The sequence below is a fragment of the Lipophrys pholis genome (genome assembly GCF_963383615.2).
Source record: "Lipophrys pholis genome assembly, chromosome: 21".
Taxonomy (NCBI): Eukaryota; Metazoa; Chordata; class Actinopteri; order Blenniiformes; family Blenniidae; genus Lipophrys; species Lipophrys pholis.
In genome coordinates, this window is record NC_137649.1 from 7,795,282 (window position 1) to 7,817,265 (window position 21,984).

The window sequence follows — 21,984 nt, forward strand, 5'->3', positions numbered from 1 at the left end:
CCCCCCCCCCAACATGCTACTTTAAAAATACATGCAAACGTAAAGCTTTCTAGTATGGACACGTTCGAAATACTCTCCACACAAAATCCCATGAATTATAAAATATCAGCCTCTTGCCCTGAACTGTTTCTTAAGAGAAAATCGTGTCGAGTTCCTCAACATGAATCCTGGCTCTCATCTCCGTTGGCCATCATGGCTTCCTCTTTGACTTTTCCCCTCCATTTCACCGAGCCAGAAACACACGGGATATCTCTGAACAAATTAACCGATCCGGCACAGTTCGGACTGAGGAATAGAAATGCAAAGAGGATGCCACTTTAGACTACATGCTCCTTCAGAGAGCTCGGATACATTTCTTACAGACATTTTTCTCTAGTATCAGTCAACAGTGGAACGCCTTTTTATTTATTAATTTTTTTTAAGCCAACCAAATTCTGGGAAGAACATCAAAAACAGCACCATTATTAAAATCTCCTGGATTTTCTTCAACGTGACAATCACGCTGTGTTAAAACAAAAAAAGATCTACAAAGTCATACATGGTAGATGCACTAAAGAAAAAATTAAATAATATTTTTTTTTTTGCTTAATTATGAGTTTATAATATATTCTTGATCAAGGTTTTGTCCTCTTGTTCTTAGCATGCAAGACGGGTGCTTTGCAAGTGTTGTGTTGAAACCAAACATCGCCCTGCTATTGTCTTTGGCAGCCGAGCGCATTTATCACATTGCAGGATTAGGTCTGCACCATTCCGGTTTGTTCACCGTCAACTGAAATAAAACTGGGCCCAACCCAGAAACAGAGTCGTGATTGTATCAGAGCTTACAGGTTATCGAGCGTGTTGGTGCACAGAAGGTAATTAACAACAATAAAATACTAAATCCACCCTTTTAAACTTGGGATTATATCATTGCAACATATTTTCTGCAACCTAGCGAGGTACTAAAACATCCTAAAATTGTGTGCCCACTTCCTAAAAAAAAAAAAAAAAAAAAAGCTTCCAGACAATCTGTGTGGTGATGCAGTGTCACACTAATGCCTCCATGACGTATGACATTGAGAGTGTAATAACTCAGTTTAGGCACACCTTCCCTTGCAGGATTTGACAGGTCAAAGTGTCAGAAGTTTCAAGTTGTCCTCGGGTTCCTACTCGGCTGCACGCGCCCTCAGTACATCAGTAGTTAAGGTTCAGTGCTGGGTATAAAGTGAACTGATCCTGAATGTCCTTAAAGGCCGTTATCAGAGAGATAAGTTGGTAAGAGAATAGTAAGTGAACCGGGTGAGCAACAACTACAGTGTTCGGGTTTTGTGCTTAAACCTAAATTACCAACTGATATGCATTCTGGTGAGGGAGGGCATGAAAGAACTTCGTAAACACGGGATGAGTGAAAAGGCTGCTAATCATTCAGGTTTTGTAGTCTCATACACGGAGACCTGCAACACCCATCATGCCTTGCTGTGGTGAAAAGAACACTCAAAAGGTGGGACTCCAGCCCCGCTCTTTCAAAGAGTCTACGCATCACGAACTGGACAGATTTGACATTGGCGATGCTCTGTGGGTTTTTTCTTTTCTTTAAATGAGTGTGAAAACAAGGCCACGGAGCATCTTTCCATTTGCAAGCACCGATGGGAGTGGAAAATAAAAGGAGGGCGACAAACGAAAACCGTTGAAGACCACATCGCAACCACATGAACAAGAAATGGCAACAGACAGTACATCATTATTTTTTTCTCTTCTAAAAGTAGTAACAGCAAAACACTTCAGTAAAAAAATGACAGAAAACATGAAGCACTGTGTTTACATAGTGCTACAGCTAATTTCACACCCACTGCAACTTTTTTTTTTTTAATTTTTCTTTTAAATTTCCTTTATTTCTTACCACCTTCCCTTTTAAGATTTATTGGTTTTTATTAATCTGTATGGCTGTTTTGAAAAGTGTTTTTTTCATTTATTTCTTTATTAAAAAATGGCTCTGTAATGTTATAGTATAGGTGGCGTTCACGTTAAAGCACAGCTGTAGGTCTGGCACATTCCAGGCTTCTACTTTAATGTAGTTATCCAAACACATTGGCTTTGTTCTGCTTATGTACCTTCAACAGTCAAATACTATAATACACCGTTTGACTCTATGTGATTGTGAAATGAGTGCTCTATGACTTTTATGGTGCATGTTTGCAGGCGGCAGAATAGTTACTGATGTCTCGATAAATAATTGTGTGTGCATGACAGTCCATGTTGGGTTGGTTTAGTAGTTGGAATAGAGATGATTTATGGTCGATGGTGGACATTAATCTCATTATAGGCCCTTCTTGGATGGAGCGCTGAGCTTCCTCATTCCCCTTATCCTCCCGAGCAACTCGCGGACAAAGTCCTGCGGAGAGAAGAGGGGCAAAAGTTACACTTCTACACACACACACACACACACACACACACACACACACACACACACACACACACACACACACACACACACACACACACACACACACACACACACACACACACACACACACACACACACACACACACACACACACACACAAGCCAGTCAAGCAAGTTACTTTTTACGCAGTCTTTTAAAATGTTGATGCATTTAAAGTGCTCTGTACGGATATATATAACAAGAGATTGGCTCTATAACCAGACAGAATATTTTTTGTTGCACTAGTGACGGTTGAATAGAAATCCTTTTAGGCATGGTAAATCCCCATATATATATCTTAAAAAGATATATATGGGGATGCCATGACCGACGAAATGATGCGTCATTGTCAAGCTGTAATTGATGCTCAAGAGCTCATGACGAGTTATTGAGACATGAACAATTTTCTTTTTGTGGTATAACCATTAATGTTGTTGGCTTTTATTTTATTCATTTGTTTGAGTTGAGGAAATCACCATTGTATGATATATGATATGACTGTGGCATTAACGTTTTATGTTTTCCATAAATTTCACGTATATGAAAGCCAAATATCCCAAACTTTTTGTGAGTAGTGTTTATTATTTCTTATCAATACATAGATATTTCTTGCATTAAAGGTGAAACAGTCCTATACACATATTGAAGTCAAGAATCAGTGTCACATGCCTTATAAGCCTATTAAGTTATGAATGGATTTCCAGGCTAAATCGAGAAAAATATAGCGGATTAAGAGGAACAAGAAATAACTGCTAATCGACAAACTCCATCCACCTGAGTTTTGCCCTTTAAACCACAGCAGGGAAATATTACATTATTGGAGCAGTAAGTCACTAAGGACACAGGGCGAAGGCATTTCTTATCTTGGGTACAGGCAAGCCGTTGTCCTGGTCTATGATAGTGTGACAAGGGTGGCTAATATGCTGGAATATAAACCCCCTCATTATACCAGGGGTGACACTACACATGGCCTAATTACTGATGCCTCTACCTCCTCGCTCTGCTTTTGTTCCTCTCTGCCGCCTCTCTTCCCGATATCCCTAGCTGTCCTTTCCTATATCCCTTTACAACCCCTAACAGCTCACTTCATTTCCTCCACATCATCTTAAACTCTGCTTGGGATTCCTTCAATTCTTTCCCCCGTCCGTCGTTTCTTCCCCCTTAATGGCATCTGTGCCTTTCCATTCTCAAGAAGATTACCGCTCGTCTGTCTCTTTCTGCGGAGGTGAGGCATCTCGGCGTCTGTCAACCTGGCGGGACACTGCTGTAGTGACCTTGTAATGGCTGTCACAAGTCTGACCTCGTTGCCACACACAATACACACAAAGAGTCGCAGATAACAGATGGAGAGTCCCGGTTGGGCAAGAGGGCTGTGTATGGAGGTGATGTGATTGGTCAACACCGCTTTTAATCACCAAAATAGCTTAACCCCACCTCACCCTCAACTCAGACACTGAACAACACACACGCGTGTGTACGTGTGTGTGTGTGTGTGTGTGTGTGTAGCTTCTGGTCTGTTTAGCCTTTGTTGTAATCAGGTCAGTTTGGCAGTAAAACAAGGAAATCATTTGTATGTCATTGTACTATACACTGCAAATTGAATTGTGTCATGTGAGCATCAATAATCTCGATCTACACACGAGTTGTTTGGGTCACTGATATTGAGCTTTTTATTGTGTGTCAGACGGCAGCTATAGTAAAACAAAAATAAAATACTCACCTCTGTTGGTTTGTAGCAGTCTATTAATGACTCCTGTGTGAAGAGCACAGACAGTAGAACAAACAGTTATTAGACAAGTTACAACACAATGTTCAAAATGTAATATTTACAGGCGCTTAATGTGAAAATTGCACTTTGTGGCCTATTTCATGTGTGGTTACAATTGAGAATTGGTGTTTAACTACCCGGGGACTGAATGGAAAACGAGTTTGACTTCAAGACGAGAGTTTTTTTTTTCTCTTATGTCTCACCTTGAAAACCTCCCATCGAGCATTTAAGGAGTGTTCAGACAAAAGAGAAAATGTAGTGTTTAAAATGGCACAATTGCCAACCTAATCACTCGAGAGCGTGGATGTAAATAGGTCAGATGGATGTAAACTCATCCCTGGCAATGCAATTAGCCTTTTATGAATCGACTTCGTCATCGTCGCAACAACAAGCATAAAGTAGGGTATTTCCTGGTGGAACGTGAATTTCGTTGTAAATGCACAACTGGTTTATTGTTCGGAGCAATTAAACATGCCGAAAGAAAAGGTTACAGCAGCCATGATGATATGATGACTATCTAAGTAGTGTTTTCTATGTTGTGATGAAGGACTGTGGTTACTATTACAGGCGGGCAACGGCATGAACGTACCTGCAGTTTAATGGCTCTCTCGTCATCGCTGTTGACCTCTAACAGGTCATCGATGTCGATCTCTACCTCCGGCATCTCCTCCTCCTGGAACACAAACACTCTTCATTACTGAGCTGCTGAAACCGAGGCACGTCAGGCAGACAAGAGCCGGGCAAAATTAGCCGAGGTTAACAGGAAATTAAAACAGGGAAACTGGGCAAGAATATTAAAGTTGGATTTGTGCTTACAAAGACAGCTGCGGCACATTGCTTGACTTCAAACTCAGTCACACTCTCCAGTTCCTTCGCTCTCACAATGAATCAACCTCCGTGTTTAAAACATCGTCTTTGTGCGTCCACTTCAAGCGCTCAACCTCTTGTTTGCCTATTAGCGACGAACATCGTATGGAAATGTCATTGAGTCGGGGCTGGGCGATTTCCTGGCTGAGTGGGTACAGGCTTTATTCAGCTCCGCGCCACTTCAAAAAGGTCCTGTTTTTCCTCGGTTCATTTTATTTCACCACTGGGCTTGTGCAATAGAATTATGCAGGGAGGAGCAACCCTTCCCTCCAAGCTACCGCATGACGCTTCCACTAAATTCCCCCTTCTGGGAACCGAGTCCAAAGTAACCACGCAGACACTGGCAGCTTCTTCACCCAGGCGGCGGAGGCGCTTAACCAACGGCCAAATTAACTGCTCCAAAAAAGACGCTTGTAATTAAATTATATATGTCCACATCGAGTTGTTTTCCCAATCAGTGCCAAGTAAAGGAGGTGTGGTCGGTAAGCTTGATAATCATTGAGCAAAAAATGTCTCGATCTCCACAAAAAACGAAATCATCAAAAGGTTCACAAAATGTTGTTCTTGAGCAAATAATTCGGTATGAATCAATCAGAAGAGTAATGCAAAGCTCACATGTGTAAAATGTAAACGGTGATGTGGATTGCAAAGAAACTGATCGACTTGGAACAAAGAAATCAGAAGCAGGATGGGAGGTGACAACTGTGTTCAGTTCCTGTCCTGCAGGTAAAATCACCTGCATTTTGTCCAGCGACAGCCTCTAAATGAAAACCCAAAAAGTAATCATGTTGGTACCAAAATAAGGTGATGCAACGCGTTCGCCGGTCAACTGAAACATGATGACATCCCTCTAGTATTGTGTCGCTTCCCTTTTCACTAAAAAAAACAGCCCTGACTTGTGAACTCCTCGACTCTCCTGGAGGAGATTTTAAGTCGCAGATCCTTTAGGTCCTGGAGGCAACGAGGGCGGAGCTTCCATCAGACCCCATTCAGGCCACTGCAGACCATCAGCATGCAAAAAGATCCGCAGGTCTGGATTTGCTCTGACCCAGTCGTGTTTGTCCTCGTGATTTGGAATTTGTCAAACAAGTCAAATTCTTACACTCGGTATATCCACTCGTTGCCTAATAAATCTCACACAATAACAGGTGCTAATATAAAAACGATAATCAGTGTTATTCACTTCACCTATTAACTTATTAGTGGTCATACAGTTCTGGTGAGGGTGTGTATAAAAGCGGCACAGCTTGATCTCTTTACTCCAAACGCCTTTAAAAGAAGGTTTTCCTTTTAGTTTTTTTTTCTATCAAACTACATTTATTTGTTCCCCAACATTAACCAATAACTCTGACTTTGAGTGTATTGCTGGGTTTTGCAAAAATAATCCAAAATTGTTTACTGGTAATCACACATGGTTACCCACTACATCAATAAAAGATTTTCGGTCATTTAATCTTGAATACGCAGTCAAGTTGTCGTAGGAAAACCCGGTCCAACCTCTAAACGCAAAGCTCTTGTGATTCTGGGAGAAACGGCGGCACAAATTCTTCAGCTCTTTCAGTTTGTATTTGTTCTTTCTGCTGCTGATTTGCTTCAGACCCGGTGGCTTTTCCTGACCTCATTCCTTTTGCAAAACATTGGAAAAGTTCCAGTTGTTTTATTATAATAAAAATACAAAGGTCAAATACTACAATAATAAGGAAGAATATATTTCATATGAGTCTCATAAGTGCAGTAAAATGTTTTGCTGGTTCTGCAACATGCGATAACGACTAGTGTTTTGAACATTATCATGTCATAAGGTTAGAACCTGAATGGAAACAATCCTCAGCTCCCAGCCTCAGACTTCTACCTTATGACCAAACTGATGACTGTTCTCTACCCTCTTTCCTGTACACTGACCAGCAGTCTTAATAACTACTGAGTAACCATGAACATTCAAGCCTCTCGGAGGACCCGGGATGGCTTAGCTCCGAGCTGGCTCTGGTATTCACATGGCGGAGCAGTGAGGACGCAAGGATGTTTTGATTTTTAGCTCCGAGCATCAAAGCTCAGTCACTGTGTTCAGCTTTGCGTGGGAAGGCTGATGTGTCCAGAAAGGAATTATCTCACAATTACACCTTGGGAAATGACGATACTAAATGTTGCTGCTCCTTTCGGGAGGAAAACATGACATATTCTGACTGGAAGTAGATTACTGTACCTCTGACATTTCCTCAATGAATCATGTGCCGTGTAGGACGAAAACATGAATATACATGTTTCAGTTACTAAATATACCCTGATTGAAATGAATAATCCCACTGATTCTCAGAAGGTTAAACCCTGATTGTGTGTATTGCTCACTTAAAGTTGAGACACACACACACACACACACACACACACACACACACACACACACACACACACACACACGGTTTCCCCCCCCCACCTTCATCCTTATTCCAAAGCTGCTCAGAGGCATTTACACATCCTGCATTTTAAGCAGCCTCTCGGCAGACGAACATCCCCTTCGACCTCTTTCTCTGAAATCTTTCTACGTCTTAGCGAGAGGGTCTCGATTTGCCCCCCGCCCTCGTTAAGGAAACTGAAGAGTAAGGCAGTGAAATCAGGGAACGTGGTGAAACACATGAAAGCCTGACATTTCATAGCGTTTGAGTGCGTGTGCTGTGGAAACACACGCGTGAGGTTATGTGCAAAGGCACCACATCAGAGGAAAGATGAGCCATTTCAAACGGCAGAAAGGAGGATAAAAAAGGAGGAGGTAGGGGAATGGGGGTGGGGGTCGGGGGGTTGTTGGTGAAACCATGATGAGCGTAGTGACATTGTAGTGTCATTAAACATCAGGGCCAGAATGACCTTTTTTTTACCTTTCTAGTAAAAGAAATTACGCCATTAAATCAGAATTGTGCATCAAACCAAAAATGTTAATGTGCGTTTGAGAAACCGACGTTACAACATTGAAATGGTGTTTATTGCTAAATGTAAGCATTGTGGAGAGAACATTAAAAAAAAGGGCTCCATTTCTGTTCATGTTCTTTCAGTCTCGGAGAGGAAAACAGGAGGCATGTAAAGGGTTAAACATACAGAGGATCAGGGGAAGACAAAGGAGACAAAAGCCTGGCTCGTCATAGAAAGTCAGGTGAGGGTGTGGAGACCGAAACGTGAAAAAAAACAACACGTGGCTATATGAATGTAACACAAATGACAGCTAAATAAGGAAACACACACCTTGAAAATTTGAAAACAAGGTTAGTGAGTGCAGTTGCTGAAAACAAAGGCAAATTCATAGCAAGAAATAACTTCATTGCTCCAGCTGGACCAAGTTAGTCTTTTCCAGTTTTCTTTAAATTGAATTTATTAGAATTACAAACTTTCTATGGCCGTTTTATTTTGTTGTTAATTCATGTCTATAACGTCAAATATCTTTTAAAAAGGCATCTAGATGATAAGACACTATACCAAAGTGATATAATATAACTCAGTCTAATGTGCTTCAAAGCACATCAGTGGGCTAAAACATGAACACTAGTATGTCAAACAGTCCCTCAAAATTTTAACGCCTGATATTAATAGTTAAAAATTAATGATATCCCTTTTTCCAGACGTCGACATATCTCAGAATGGAATAGAAGGAATATATTTTGCTCACACAAATAGGAATAGAAATATGGAAGGCCAGTTGATTTTGCAGTAAAGTGTCACAATGATAATCACAAGAATTTCACAATAAAAAGGTAAAAAAAAGAAAAGAAGAAGCTTTAACTTGTATGATGAATGTAGCTCCAAAAGAGTTTACAGAAATGATGGTGAGCCACTTTCCGAGGAAAGATTTCATCAAATATAAATTCAAACTGGAATTTAAACATTATTAAGCATTGCAACTCCTTCCTAAGAGGTCAAGTTGTTCACACCCGCAAAATCCCAAAAATGCACCAGATATAAGAAATAAGGCAAAAAAAAAGAAGAAGAAGAAAACAAGGGGGTCCTGTGACCTGTGTGCAATATGGTGGTGTGCAGGTTGTCATGCACAGAGAAGCCTGAGCTTCACAATGGAGACCGATCCATCCGTCTATCGGTCAGACTGTGGAGGTTATCACTCGGTGTATATGTGGCCCCGACCATAACACAGCAGCCCGACACCGTGATTGATGAGGAATATAGTCTGCATGGGGAACAATGGCGTTGCAAATCCACGCACAAGTTGATTTTCCATCTTTTATCCATCTGCAAGGAAAACCACAAGGCTTTGTTCCCGCAGAGCCCGTCAGCTGCACCTAATTGTGTAACTGCAAGCAGAATGGAAAGAGACAAACTCACACTTTGCATGCAGATAAACACCAAACATGTTGTTGTCCTGCTAGTGATTGAGGGCCTAAAATAGCCGGGTTCACACCCACTTCTCCCGGCAAGCTAATTGTCGTTTTTCCACAGTCAGGGGCGATAAAATGTCAGCACACAGTGGAAACGAGCGGGGAGACACAAGCAGCCACGTACAAACCGAAAATTAAAGAAAATCGGAAGCGACACAAAATTGTGCTCGTGCATATTTTTCTTCTCTCGGGCCAGATAGAGAGCCGTAATGATGAAAGAAGTGAAAGAGAACTTGTATCATGAATAGAGGATAGTGTGTGCAAAAGAGGAGAGAAAAAAAAAACAAAAAAAAAAAACAAGGAGGAAAGTGTTTGTTGTGCTGAAAGAAACTGTGTGAAGACTTTGTGTAAGAGAGCGAGAAAGACTGGCAGCCTGTGTGTTTGCAGTGTGCAGGGGAAGTGTTGCAAACATGTGTGCCAGACTTGTTTTCACCGAAAGTGAACCAGCCGGCAGCGTTTTCAGTCTGCTTCATCCGTGATGAGGCGAATCAAAGCTTAACGCGAGCGGCTCCGACTCGCTGATTCACCACAAACTCTATTCGGGCCTGTGTTCAAACACTGTCCGCAAACAAAGAGTCAAACTCCCGATGATATGGAATCACGCAGCCAAGTGATTCATGATCAGTCCTATTTATGTGAACCAGAACTACCAGTTGTGTTGAAGAGCTAATAAGGCTCCCCGAAGAGATAATTACAAAAAGGCATTTGCCTGGCTGCTAATGCAATTGCTTGAAATAATACCACAGTGAACGTGGCTTGACTTCAGAAACAGTGAGTCACGTGACGGAGCACGGGGATTCACAACACAAATGTGTCAGTGGGCCCGTTTACAGCAGTTTTTCCAATTTAAAGAAGGAACCAGGAACATGCCCGAACTGTTTTTCAGTTTAATCCAAACAATAAAGGTGAACATACAAAGTTGACCATTTAAAAAAAAAAAAAAGAATATTCCTTTTCTTCAAGATTCTGGACTCTTATTATAGATACACACAGACATATCCCCATCAGCTTTTTAAGAGATTGAGTGGAGGGAAACTATTTTGATCTTTGATCTCTATGTGTCAACGTGTGTATTTTCACAGTGATGGAGCAGCAACCTGGCCAGTGTGTATTCCACTGGGGTCGACTCCAGCCCATCAATACCTTTCCTAACGTCCGTTCCTGAAAAATGACGGACAACAGTCCGACTTTCCATCAGGTTTTAAGCAATATCCCAATCTGAGCTAGAAGACGCTGTAACAGTTTGTGCAGTTGGCTGCACGGCGCCGTTATGTAACATCAGCCACCTCCTGGGGGGGTCACACAAAGCCTCACTCTGCTGGAACGGAACTTTTTTTTTTTTTTTCCCATTTGCTAATGTTGATTCCCCCTCAGCTTTAAAGGTGACATTTAATGACTGTTAAATGAAGGAATTATGCACTGATGATCACGGCAGCAGTGAAGGCAGGTACAGCGGGGGACAATTTAGCTGGTGGACCACAGCAGCTGTCAGGTGCCGATGATGTGTAAATACAAGGTTAGGAGCCATCGCTGCTGTCAGTCAGTCGTCACTTTCTCTCTGGACATTTTCAGCGCGCTATGTGCATGTGTGGGTGTGAAAAGGGAAAGAAGAGCTGTGGTTCAGTGCAGAGAGCGCAAGGGACTTTCAAACTCGGCCTGTAACGCTGTACTGAAAACTACTTTCCCAGTCAAATAAACACATTGGGGCCGACGCAGATAGATGAGCCCACACAGCTTCTGGTAAAGAGGATAATGTGGTGATATTTCCAACTCTGGGTGCATGTACTAATCTAAAGGAAAGAAAAGAGTAGGTTCAACGCTGCGAGACAGGATCAAGCAGTACAGTGCTGCTAAGTGTTGTCATTGTAAGTTACAAGAAAATGTTATGAAAGAGGAGAGCACAGAAATATTACAGGACAAGGAAAGACTTCAAAAGGCCGAATAATGAAAGAAATCCGGATGTGAGATGAGGACTCATGCAGAGACGAGATTAACAACAAGGTGGGAAATGATGCACAAAACAAAAAAAGTACGTACGAGCTCATTAATGAGAATACATGCAAGATGCTGGGAGAGCGGCGAGTGCTGTGATAAATGGGTCGCTGATGATGATGCAGACGTGAGAGGAGGATTGTACAACACCAAAACCTCATTGCTCAGCTCTCCTCCCGATTCGATGCCATGCTGTGTCACGTCACGCCTCAAGGTGGGATGGATTCATCTTTGGAGACGGAGCGAAACCAGGTTAGAGGAAGTTAAACTGCAGCGCATACAAGGAGTACATGGCGAGGGGGAAAAAAACCGGAGCTGGGCGGATCAAGGTGAGTGAGAGGACAAAAGCAGACGACAGTGCGGCAGGAATAAAGCACAACTAAATAAAAACCAAGGCTGAGATCTCACTAAGGACTTCATGTTTTACAAAGTACAGGGGGGGAAAATGCTTAAATCGAAGCAAATGCCTTTCCCCTCTCCCTTGTCCTCTCTACCTCCCTCCGTTCAGCACCTCCCTCTTGCCCTGCAGCAGTGCAATTTGCTGAAAACCATACACCATGGATGATGTGACTTCACTGGATAAAGTTAGCTGCTGCAGCAAAAGCTCTTTCCCACGCTGATTCAGCTGTACTCAGAGGACACGGTATATCAGAGAGGAGAAATGGTAGGAAAAGAAGCCTGGGAGGGAGAAATTAATCCTCTGAGGAAATTTGCAGTTAAAAATAACTGATTATGCACACTGGAAGTCATAAGCTCATTGTGATGTAAATATCTTAATCATTCGATCTCAATGCGTTTGCCAACTCTCGACAATAATGTTGCAAAAGTCTCAAAAGCATCATGCATCCATCCCATGTCGGTCATGATCCAACCAGCTGCGCTCTAATTCAGGTCACCTACAGTTTCTTTGGTCCAAAGTTCCCCCTTCAATAGAAACTTTAAGATGTGGCACCGGTCCAGAGGTTGGATCAGCGAGCTTATGATTGGAAAGTCAGGGAACGAATCCCCAAGAATCCCATCAGGAAAGGTATCCGCTATAAAACTTGTGGCAAGTCAGAGATGTCAATCACGGCCCGCCGTGAGCTGTGCACATGGGCGATAATATCACAGAGGACGTTAGATCATTGCTGGGGCGCCACAACTACAGAGGAGGGAAGACCTGCAAGGGGCAAATGGCAGTCCCAAGTGTCCGGTTTCATATCGCGTACGAACCGTGTCACAATATATCACTCCTTGATTCACTTTGCGGTTTCCAGAGCACTGGAAGTGAATGCGAGTCACGTCTGTTTTGCCTACGCCGACGCATAGCCTCTGCTGTGCTTTTGTTGGGTCATTCACTCTCATAGGGGGCTGCATAGAGGCTTTGCTTTGTATGAGCGAATGAAAAGATGGAAATTATTAACTCTTCAACTCACCCAGTTTGCTTTTAACTATAAATTCTTTTGTGGAAAGTTTGAGCAGCAAACACACAAGCAGCCAACTTAGAACAGGGGTGAGTAATTTATGACTAAGTCATAAGTTCAACTCAGTTGTTTGTGTGTGTGTGTGTGTGTGTGTGTATATAATTTGTGCGTTTTGTCTGATAATTGTTAATCAAATTTTAATTTGCACAAAAGCACAAACGTTTTATACTGAAAGAAATAAAACCGACACCGTCCAGGAAAAAGCAAAGTAGATGTTTTGGTTGTCTCATTTGTTAGTCATCAGGCCTGTGGCCCATAAGACACCCAGGTCTGACCTATATTCACATATTTGTAATTTGCCATATAGCTGCCCTGGAAATAACACTGTATGTTGTTATTTGCGACTACAAATATTTTGTAAATACTATGTATGTATAGAATTATATTTATTATGTATCGACACTCTTATACTAAAATTGTTTATAATAAATAACTTGCGATATTGTACAGTATAGTTTATGTGCAGTGATATATCCATATTAAAACTGATGATTCAGAATGTGTCCTTTTTAGCACCTTACTTTTTTGTTTTGTTTACTTTGTACCAGATTTGTTTATACTCATTCCTTAAATTGTTTTCTTTTATATATTGCTGCTTTTGTAAAAAAAAAAAAAACATTTCAGTGTTATTTTCAAATGCAATGACAATAAACCCTTATGTTCACACGTCTTTATATGCTTCTAAACTAGTGGCACTGCAAAAAGCTCAATGTTGCCCGATATAACACTCATCATATTCATTACAACTAAATAGGCGTCTTCCATCAGCGACCCAGGATTGCTCCTCTCTAAAAAGACACTTTAATAAACATTTTGAATCTACCATTCATTTCTTCATCAACTTCTAGAAATATATACTAATAAATTTTACTGTGCTATGAAAGAAAAAATATACGTCAAAAATACTTGATTTCATCCTTCCTTTGGGTTATAATCCTCATATAAAGCCTGGCATGCTGCTGCAGGTTGTCTAGCCTATAACTTATAGCATCTGTTTTATGGCTTTAGTTCACGGTTTACAGGATTTACTTCACAGTTTTGTTTACCAGACAGTTCTACCCCGGGGCTAGTGTATTGACAGCTGGGGCTCAGCTGGACCTTTACCCTCACTGCAAAACAATGCCTGCAGACAAGCTGGGATAAAAACGTCGATAGCACCAGGGTCAGACACCCTCAACCACACAGCAGATGTAGTAACTAACTAGTGAAATCATAAACCTGCGTGGACTCGGAGGCAATTGGCTTTTCCAAGACGTTGGTCATCAAATTGAAAATAGAAAGTGGGCCGAGATTGGCTCTTTTAACAGGTGAACGACTGCATTGTGAATGTGCACAGTCATCCAGGACGCGTAAGAAAACCACACGCCCAAACACGAACACACCCCCTCCGACTTTGAGAGTCAAAACAAGAAGCCTCCTTCATTTGTTTTTTTTCCCCCCTCATCATCAGTCTCTCCCAGTCTTCCTCTCAGATACGTGTGAATGATGACAGTGTCTCGCGTCTTCTCGCAGCCCCAATTCTAGAGAGTGAGTCAGTGTTTGTACACAGCCAGTTTATAAATTGTTTTTACGAACCGACAATGCAACCAGTGATTATAGGAGGAAGATGTCATCGGGAGACAGAAAAGTCTGTGTTCGAGTGGGTGAAGCAAAATGAAGTCTCTTCCTTCCACTGTGGCAGTGGGTTTCCACCGAGCAGGACCCACTTTGGTGGGGGTCCTCTTCACTCTCGATAAATCTTTCATCAGTTATCATTTCATATGACACAAGTCTGGTCTGGGTTAGAGAATCCAAATCATTCAAATGGAACCATGTCTGACATTTGGACAGATTACATTCCTTTCTTCAACTGAAGAGACCTAATAATCACCAGTCTACATTTCAAACTTCTCACTCTTCTAGGGAAGATGCATCATCCCAGGTAGGACAGAACATGTCAAACTGCCATGATGGGATTATAGGATGGTTCTACGCTAAACACACAAGTTCAGCAGGGATGAAACCAGAGGCCAATGAAGACAGAGGCTTTTATCATCACTGCCTTTTGTATTCACGCTGCTTTTTTTCTGTTCGATTCCTTGCCACTTTTGATCAATTATGGTGGTTAATAACACACTCCGGCTGAGGTGTCATGCATCAATCCTGACAGGGTTATCCACATTATTGATGCACTGATTGCACTCTTTTGGTACACTTGGAAAGTGTGCGTGATTTATGTCAACGGCAGACCTAAAGTGGCTGATCTGCGTCTGTTACAGCCACTGTGGCGGTGGAATATATTCTAGAGGGATGAAGGAGGCGGAGGAAGATAAAAGGCTGGTGGGTGGACGTCCCAGTGAGTCAGGAGTTGAGACAAGAGAGAGGAGGATAAGTGCAGAGAATGACAGCAGGATGGAAAATGTGAAAAGGGCAAAAGGGGACAATAAACATTCTAACCCTTGTCTTCAGATTTGCTTGTGAAATAGACATTCGACACCTCTTTGCTGCCAGTGGTTTTTTAAAAAAAAAAAAAAAGTATTATTAAAGTTTCAACAGCTGCTGGATATCTGTTTACCAAGAGGTCTTCTTGTCAACACCTCTGATTTGTTTTGCAGCACATGCATATGTCTGCAGGTGCTACATGAAATGTGTCAGCGTGCCGCCCGGACACAGACGCTCAGCAAGCAGCTATATTTGTCGAAGCAATTTTAAATGCCCCATGAAGAAATGTCTGCCTCTTCAGGCCCTGATAACGTACACAACGATGACCTTCCTGGACAGATCCACAAACACATCAGGGTCACAGATTCAAATAACCGACTCGCTAAATCGCCTGACGATTGAATCTGTCAATACAACCGCAATAACCGCATGTATTGGTGGTTATTCTGTATTGTTCAGAGTATCTGTGGTTGTTTTTAAGAAAATTTTACATCTTTTTCAACTGACTAAATGTTCCATTATCATGTATACTGTGGATCTGTAGAGATACAGAGAAATGCAATTAAAGCCAATTGAAAATATTTTTTCGGCCCCTTATCTGATCCCAAATAAAGACATGCATGAGAGACCTGGATATAGACTCCTAATTACCATTAGTGCGGTTCCAATTCAATTTACAGCATTGGTTTGTTTCTACACATGATTTTTAATGTTGTCATTGCACTGGAGGAATAATGCAAAGCTGAACGTGATGGTGTGATAATAATCGGCCATTTCATTTGATACTTAGTCATATTTCTTAGATGCAGAGTCCAAAGATGAAGAGTTCATTCAAATTAAAGAACATAAACAAATAAGGTGAGGAAAATCACTGAACTATATCAACATTAAACTGAAACTGATGGTTATTCTCCACAAGCTAAAGTCGCCAAAAACGTTGTGCGATGGTGGCCGTCCCGGACGAAAGACGCGCGGTCGTAGTGATATGTCACGCAATGAGAGTTGTTCGAGGACGGCTGTTGCCATGGTAACCCAACCACTGACAGTCGAGATGATCATCAGACTGAGAGATTTCACGCGGTATCGTCGCACCGCACAGTGTGACTGATGCTATGAGTTATGGCGACTAATACATAAATGCCACTGCGAAAAGTAAGCAAAGCAAAACAGAATCCTCCTAATGTCACGCTCATTTCTGCATTGACTGCTTCGCCAATATCCCTTGGCTAGTTTTGACTGTTTTCTTTGCTTGAATTTGTTTTGGCATTTCATTGATTAAATTTTTTTATTTAGACCGACGTGAGCGATCCCAAGACCCGAGCAACAAAGAGCAGCCATGTTCAAACTAATGAGGTAATCAAGCTTTGCTGCTTCTTGTCATCGGTCAAAGTGAGACGTGCTTAGCTGCTCTTTGAGGAACGCCTCATCCATCAGCTGTCACACGTGATGGATTCATTTTTATAAATGGGACCGCAAAAATAGAAACCTAAAGATTCATCATGACCATAACCTCGCAAGCATCTTCTTTAAAGGCAACGTCATCTCAGCCGATATTTGCGTTTCGCCTCAGCACACCTCAGCCTATTTGTTGTCACTGAAATGGCTTGAGTTGCACTCTTTATCCCTCCAAACCCAGATGATACACGGCTGCTTCGCTTCCCAGCCACAAAACATGAAAGGCAAGCAAGGGGGAAGGTTACCGACAAGGTCACAGCAGAGCAAGGAGAGGACAGGGATGAAGATGTTGATTTCATAGTAGCTTGAAGCCATTGTTGATGTTAGATGGGGTTAGAATTCAGCAAAAAGTAATTAAATCCCTCATGTTTTTGTCCATGATGCACACAAATAACTGCCTGGGGACCCTCCCACACAAAATAGTGTAGAGACTAACTAACCCCCCCCCCCCTCCTGTGTTGATGAATATTGAGAGAGAAAGAGAGCAGCAGACACAAATATCAGCATGATCATCAAGAAGATGCTTCATCTCCAACTTCTCTTTGCTCCATTTAGTTTGAATGTGCACACTGACCTGTGAGTTTGTCCTCATCCTCATCAATTCATGGAAAATACCCCCGACTGCTCGCCGCCCCAATGTGTGCCAAAGAGTGGCAGGGCACCATCGACTCGGAAGAGCCCGTGCAGCCTCATACACACTCGTGGACTGGAACGTAACAACACATCTACGCAGCAGGCCCGAGGGCAGCGCGCTGGATGCTGACAGTGTCTGTGCTTGTGCACATGAATAAGCTTCATTGAGTGGGGCTCCAGTTAAGCTGCCGCAGAAAAAGTAGGGCAATGCAATGTCTCCCTCTGCTTATTCTGCAGTGTGCACCCCAACAACAACACACACACACACACACACACACACACACACAACTCAGCACACGCAAGCCCACCACAGATTTACCGCTGCATCAATCTCTGCCTTTTTTTTTCTGCCACGCATCTTCTCTTCGATAACTTTCATCGATTACACTCGAGATACTCTCAGACTCCTCTCCATGCTGACACATTGTACCATTTAATCACTCCAGCAATCATCTGCTCTCTCATGCAGTCCCTCACAGAGCACAGTAGGTGTGTTTATGGGTTTTCATGCGCACGGGCCGTAAGGAATTTTGCTGACACAGAGTTGAGGACTTTAACAGACAAAACGTTGCAGGTATCAGTTTTACCCAAAGAAGCGAAAACGCAGCCACTAAATCTGAGCAATGGGCGTAACTTGGTTGCGTTGGCTCTTTTTCTCAGACAACAACGTGACAAAAATCAACACACTGATACACTTCAGGCGTCTCACCCTCGACTCGCTCTCTCCCATTAAATCACCCCCCTTCTCTTCTCTCCATTCTCTCTTCTCTGTCCTTTGAACAGCAAAATAAACAGAGGCAGCAAATCCCAGGTGAGCAGAGGGGGAATCCATCTCTGACAGAACTCACCTTCTGTTATGCTATTGCCCAGAGAGCTGGAGGTGGGGGAAAGAGAGAGAGAGAGGCTCTTTCAAGGCAAAAGGAGAATAAGGACAAAGATATTTTAATAAAACGATGGAAAGCCACAGAGTGAAACGACATCCAAATGCAAACAGTTCACGCTGTTTGTTTAAATTTCTGGTTGTTGCACAGGTTTTCATGCCACTGTTGTACTTATGGGAAATTTTTAGTCGCCAGAAAACCTCACATGCACGTTTTTGGACACGAGAGAAAAGGTACATGGACGACAACCCAAAACCTTCTCGCTGTGAGGCAAGAGTTTTAACCACTACATCACTGTACGGTTATTCTAAATCCAGTGCTTCATTATTACATCAACTAATTTAAAAAAAACAACAAACTAGTATTCATTCATACAGATTGAATAAGAGATAGAGACAGTGTGTAAACAAGTATTGCATGTGCACACTTTTATCGAACACAGAAATCAATCCTTTTAAACAGGAGCCAAATTCCAGTATTGAGTAAGGTAACTCCTTTTCCACTGCATTGCATTTCTCCATTAGCACACACACACACACACGCACACGCACACACACACGCACACACACACGCACACACACATGCACGCACACATGCACGCACACACAGCTTTGTAATGGTCTCTCATGCATGTAGTGTCAGGTTCTCTTATGAAACTGATCCAGAGGCTGACCTTTACGCTTGTCCAGCAGGGTCAATTCACTCACGCATCCACATCCAACAACACAAAGCACACACCTGTGTCTTGGCCTCAGCTCAAACGCATCAACAGACACGCGGAAGGTGTGATTTCCTGTTCACAGTCATGTGAGCAAGCAGCATCGGTTAAAGCCATAAAGTCCACCTGCTCAAATGTCGTCCGTTTCAAGTTGGTGACGGACGGACAAGCTGATGCACAGATGGAAAAAAACAGCACGTATGAGTGAAACCTCAACAATACACCAGAGGTGACGCGGTGTCAGAATAAAGATCTAGTGTTCTCATTACATCCAGTCCCCTGAAATCCTGCCAGGTTCCATGTCTTTCTCACATCATTCAAAAACACTGTGCGCTTATAGCAGCTTCCAGCCTGATGCCAAGGGACTATCATGTGATGTTATCTCATTTGCTGTGTGAAAAGTATGATAGAAGCGAGTGTCGCGCTGCTGGGAATAGCTGTGCTCAATGTGTGGACTGCAGAGGCTTCAGTAAAGTGATACTCTCCATCCAGAAATCAAAGCAAAGATTGCATTTCGATCTGCTGCCTTTTTGTTTTTTACCAACCAGCTGAACAACGATTTGCATTAAACAAATCATAAAGCCACACGGGGCGGCCTTCTATGGAACAGCAAAGGCAAATGTCATGGATCCACATGGAGAGGGTGCAGCTTCTCAATGCCAAACATCAAATAGTTCAGTGTGGGGAGGCATCATACGACTTGTAGATCAAGCACACCTGCCGACAACAGACTGACATGCAGCCGAGAACTGAGCGGGCTTTGGAATGTAAACCGGTCCACTCTCAGGCAGCCTCCTGCTCCTTTTCACCACAGCAGGCCGATAAAGAGAGAAGGAAGCTTGCAAAACAAAATGACAGTCATAAAAGAGAACACCACTGTGTTTTAAATTACTCCACCAAAACATTCACTTTTGGAGCGCTGTTTGCAGTTTCAAGCCGTTACGAGCTATAGGGAATCATAATGCCTTTATGCACACATGCCAGTAGTCAATTTTCCTCCCGTGTGGGATAGAAATATCTGCATTTCAATGACTTGTCAGCAGAATGATAAGCTCCTGAGACACGTGGTGACATCTTGCTTCCTGCTGTGATTTGTGCAGGCGTTTCTCTTCCCACACGCTCTACACACAACCTAATGTGTCCTTTTGCATGAATATGTATCCACATGCACATGGATGACCACAGGCTGCGTATGCCCTGTTGTGTAGGAGCACATACATCTTCAGGCACGTGTGAATCCATGCTCACATTGCCTTTTCCGCCTCTGATTGGCTGGATCTGAGGCGACAGACATACTGCATGACTGTGGTGTGTACTGCATGTGTGCATGTGTGTGTGTGTGTGTGCAGACCATCCTCTGTAAGGAAGGGGGTCAGAGTCAGAAGAGGTGATTGGCTGCTGAGGAGAGTCACAGCATCAGCACATCCTTAACCCACTGCCCTTCTTTTTCCAGCCCCCTCCCCCCAACTTGGCTCTGTGGGGCAGCATACTGTATGTGGCTAACACACACACACACACACACACACACACACACACACACACACACACACACACACACACACACACACACACACACACACACACACACACACACACACACACACACACACACACACACACACACACGGTTTATTTCTCCTGTGCGCACACAACCTCGTGGCATCCGCCCCCTTAAATGTTAAACAATGCGATTTAGACGTGAGAGCGCAAATTAATGCGGCTCTCAATATTGTCTGGAACCTCCTTCAAAGGTGAAATGAGTTTAAAAGGTCAGACGTTTTTATTTGAGCGGTAATTGCACTGCCCACGCTGTTAAATCGGTTACTGGCACAATATATCGAGGAACCTCATGAGGCTTGTGAGAAAAAAAATGCCCGAGATGAATGTCAATCACTGCGAGGTTTCAATACCGCTTATCAACATGCAGTAAGGAAACGGAATCGGACATACCAGTCACTGCAAGAGACGGAACAGACTCGTGAGACTGGTGCGTAAAAAGCGCAAACGTGCGGTCGGTCGCTCTCTCCCTCCGGGGCCTGTTCCTCCCTCCACGATGGAATGGAGAAGTGCTCACCCAAGAGATAAAGTAGACTGAACAGCATTTCACGGAAAAAACCACAGTATGTGGTCTTTTTTTTATTTTTATTATTATTTATTATTATTTTCTCCTGGCACTGGCTGCTGTGCCATCAGCCTGAAACGCATAAAGCCGGCAGGTATCTGAGGACAAAGAGATCAATAAACCAACAGCCTAGACAGAGGTATTCAATGTAAGATGCCGGTTTCACTGGAAATACTGGAGTGGGACTGTATCCTAATATCAATGCTCTAAGACAACATATTCAGAGCTGCTTGTCTGCCTGATCCTGATTCTGAACTGGATCCAGTCAGTGAAAGGAGATGGACACACTCAACTTTATTCGGTTAATTGAAATTACATTTGAGTCATACACCTTCAGAATTCACAAAGCCTCTATTCAGGCTTCGTCTCCAGAAGTTAATTAAAGCAGAGAGGATGAAGAACGCACCACGGACTTTGCGCCCCCCCCCCCCCCCCTTTTTTTTTTCTCCACTCACCTCACAATCATACAACTCGCTGAGCTGTTCGATGATCCACTCCTCCAAGACGAGTCTTTTCCGCAGCTCCTTCCTGTCGTACTTGACCGTCACCTTGCCCTGCTTCTTCTGGACCGGGTCGTCCGTCGTGATGGGGCCGGACGCGACGCAGCCCACTCCGGGCGCAGCTTGGAAGAAGACGCGGCTCCCGGCGGTGGGCAGAGGGGCACTAGTCTCGGTGCTGGCGGCCGACATGGCGTGATGAGGAGGCTTTATTGTTGACTTAAAAATGTGTGGATGATGGGGCGGCCGCGGTACCTGGTTGAAATGTGTGCAGCGCAGCAGACTGGAGAGAAGTGAGGCGCTTTTAAACAGCTGCTATTTAAAGCGCAGCGCCGGGGGAGGCGGAGCCAACGCTGCCCAAAAAATAAATTA

General features: G+C 43.1%; 1 protein-coding gene across 1 annotated transcript; it reads right to left on the reverse strand.

Moving 5' to 3' along the window:
• Positions 1 to 583: 583 nt before the first annotated feature.
• On the reverse strand, positions 584 to 21,901 carry ppp1r14c (protein phosphatase 1, regulatory (inhibitor) subunit 14C). Its single transcript, XM_080490063.1, has 4 exons — positions 21,571 to 21,901; positions 4,780 to 4,863; positions 4,143 to 4,175; positions 584 to 2,371 (listed from the first exon to the last, which is right to left on the reverse strand). Exons 1-4 carry the CDS (start codon positions 21,802 to 21,804, stop codon positions 2,297 to 2,299), a joined length of 426 nt encoding a protein of 141 aa, XP_080346189.1. The 5' UTR covers positions 21,805 to 21,901; the 3' UTR covers positions 584 to 2,296.
• Positions 21,902 to 21,984: the final 83 nt, after the last annotated feature.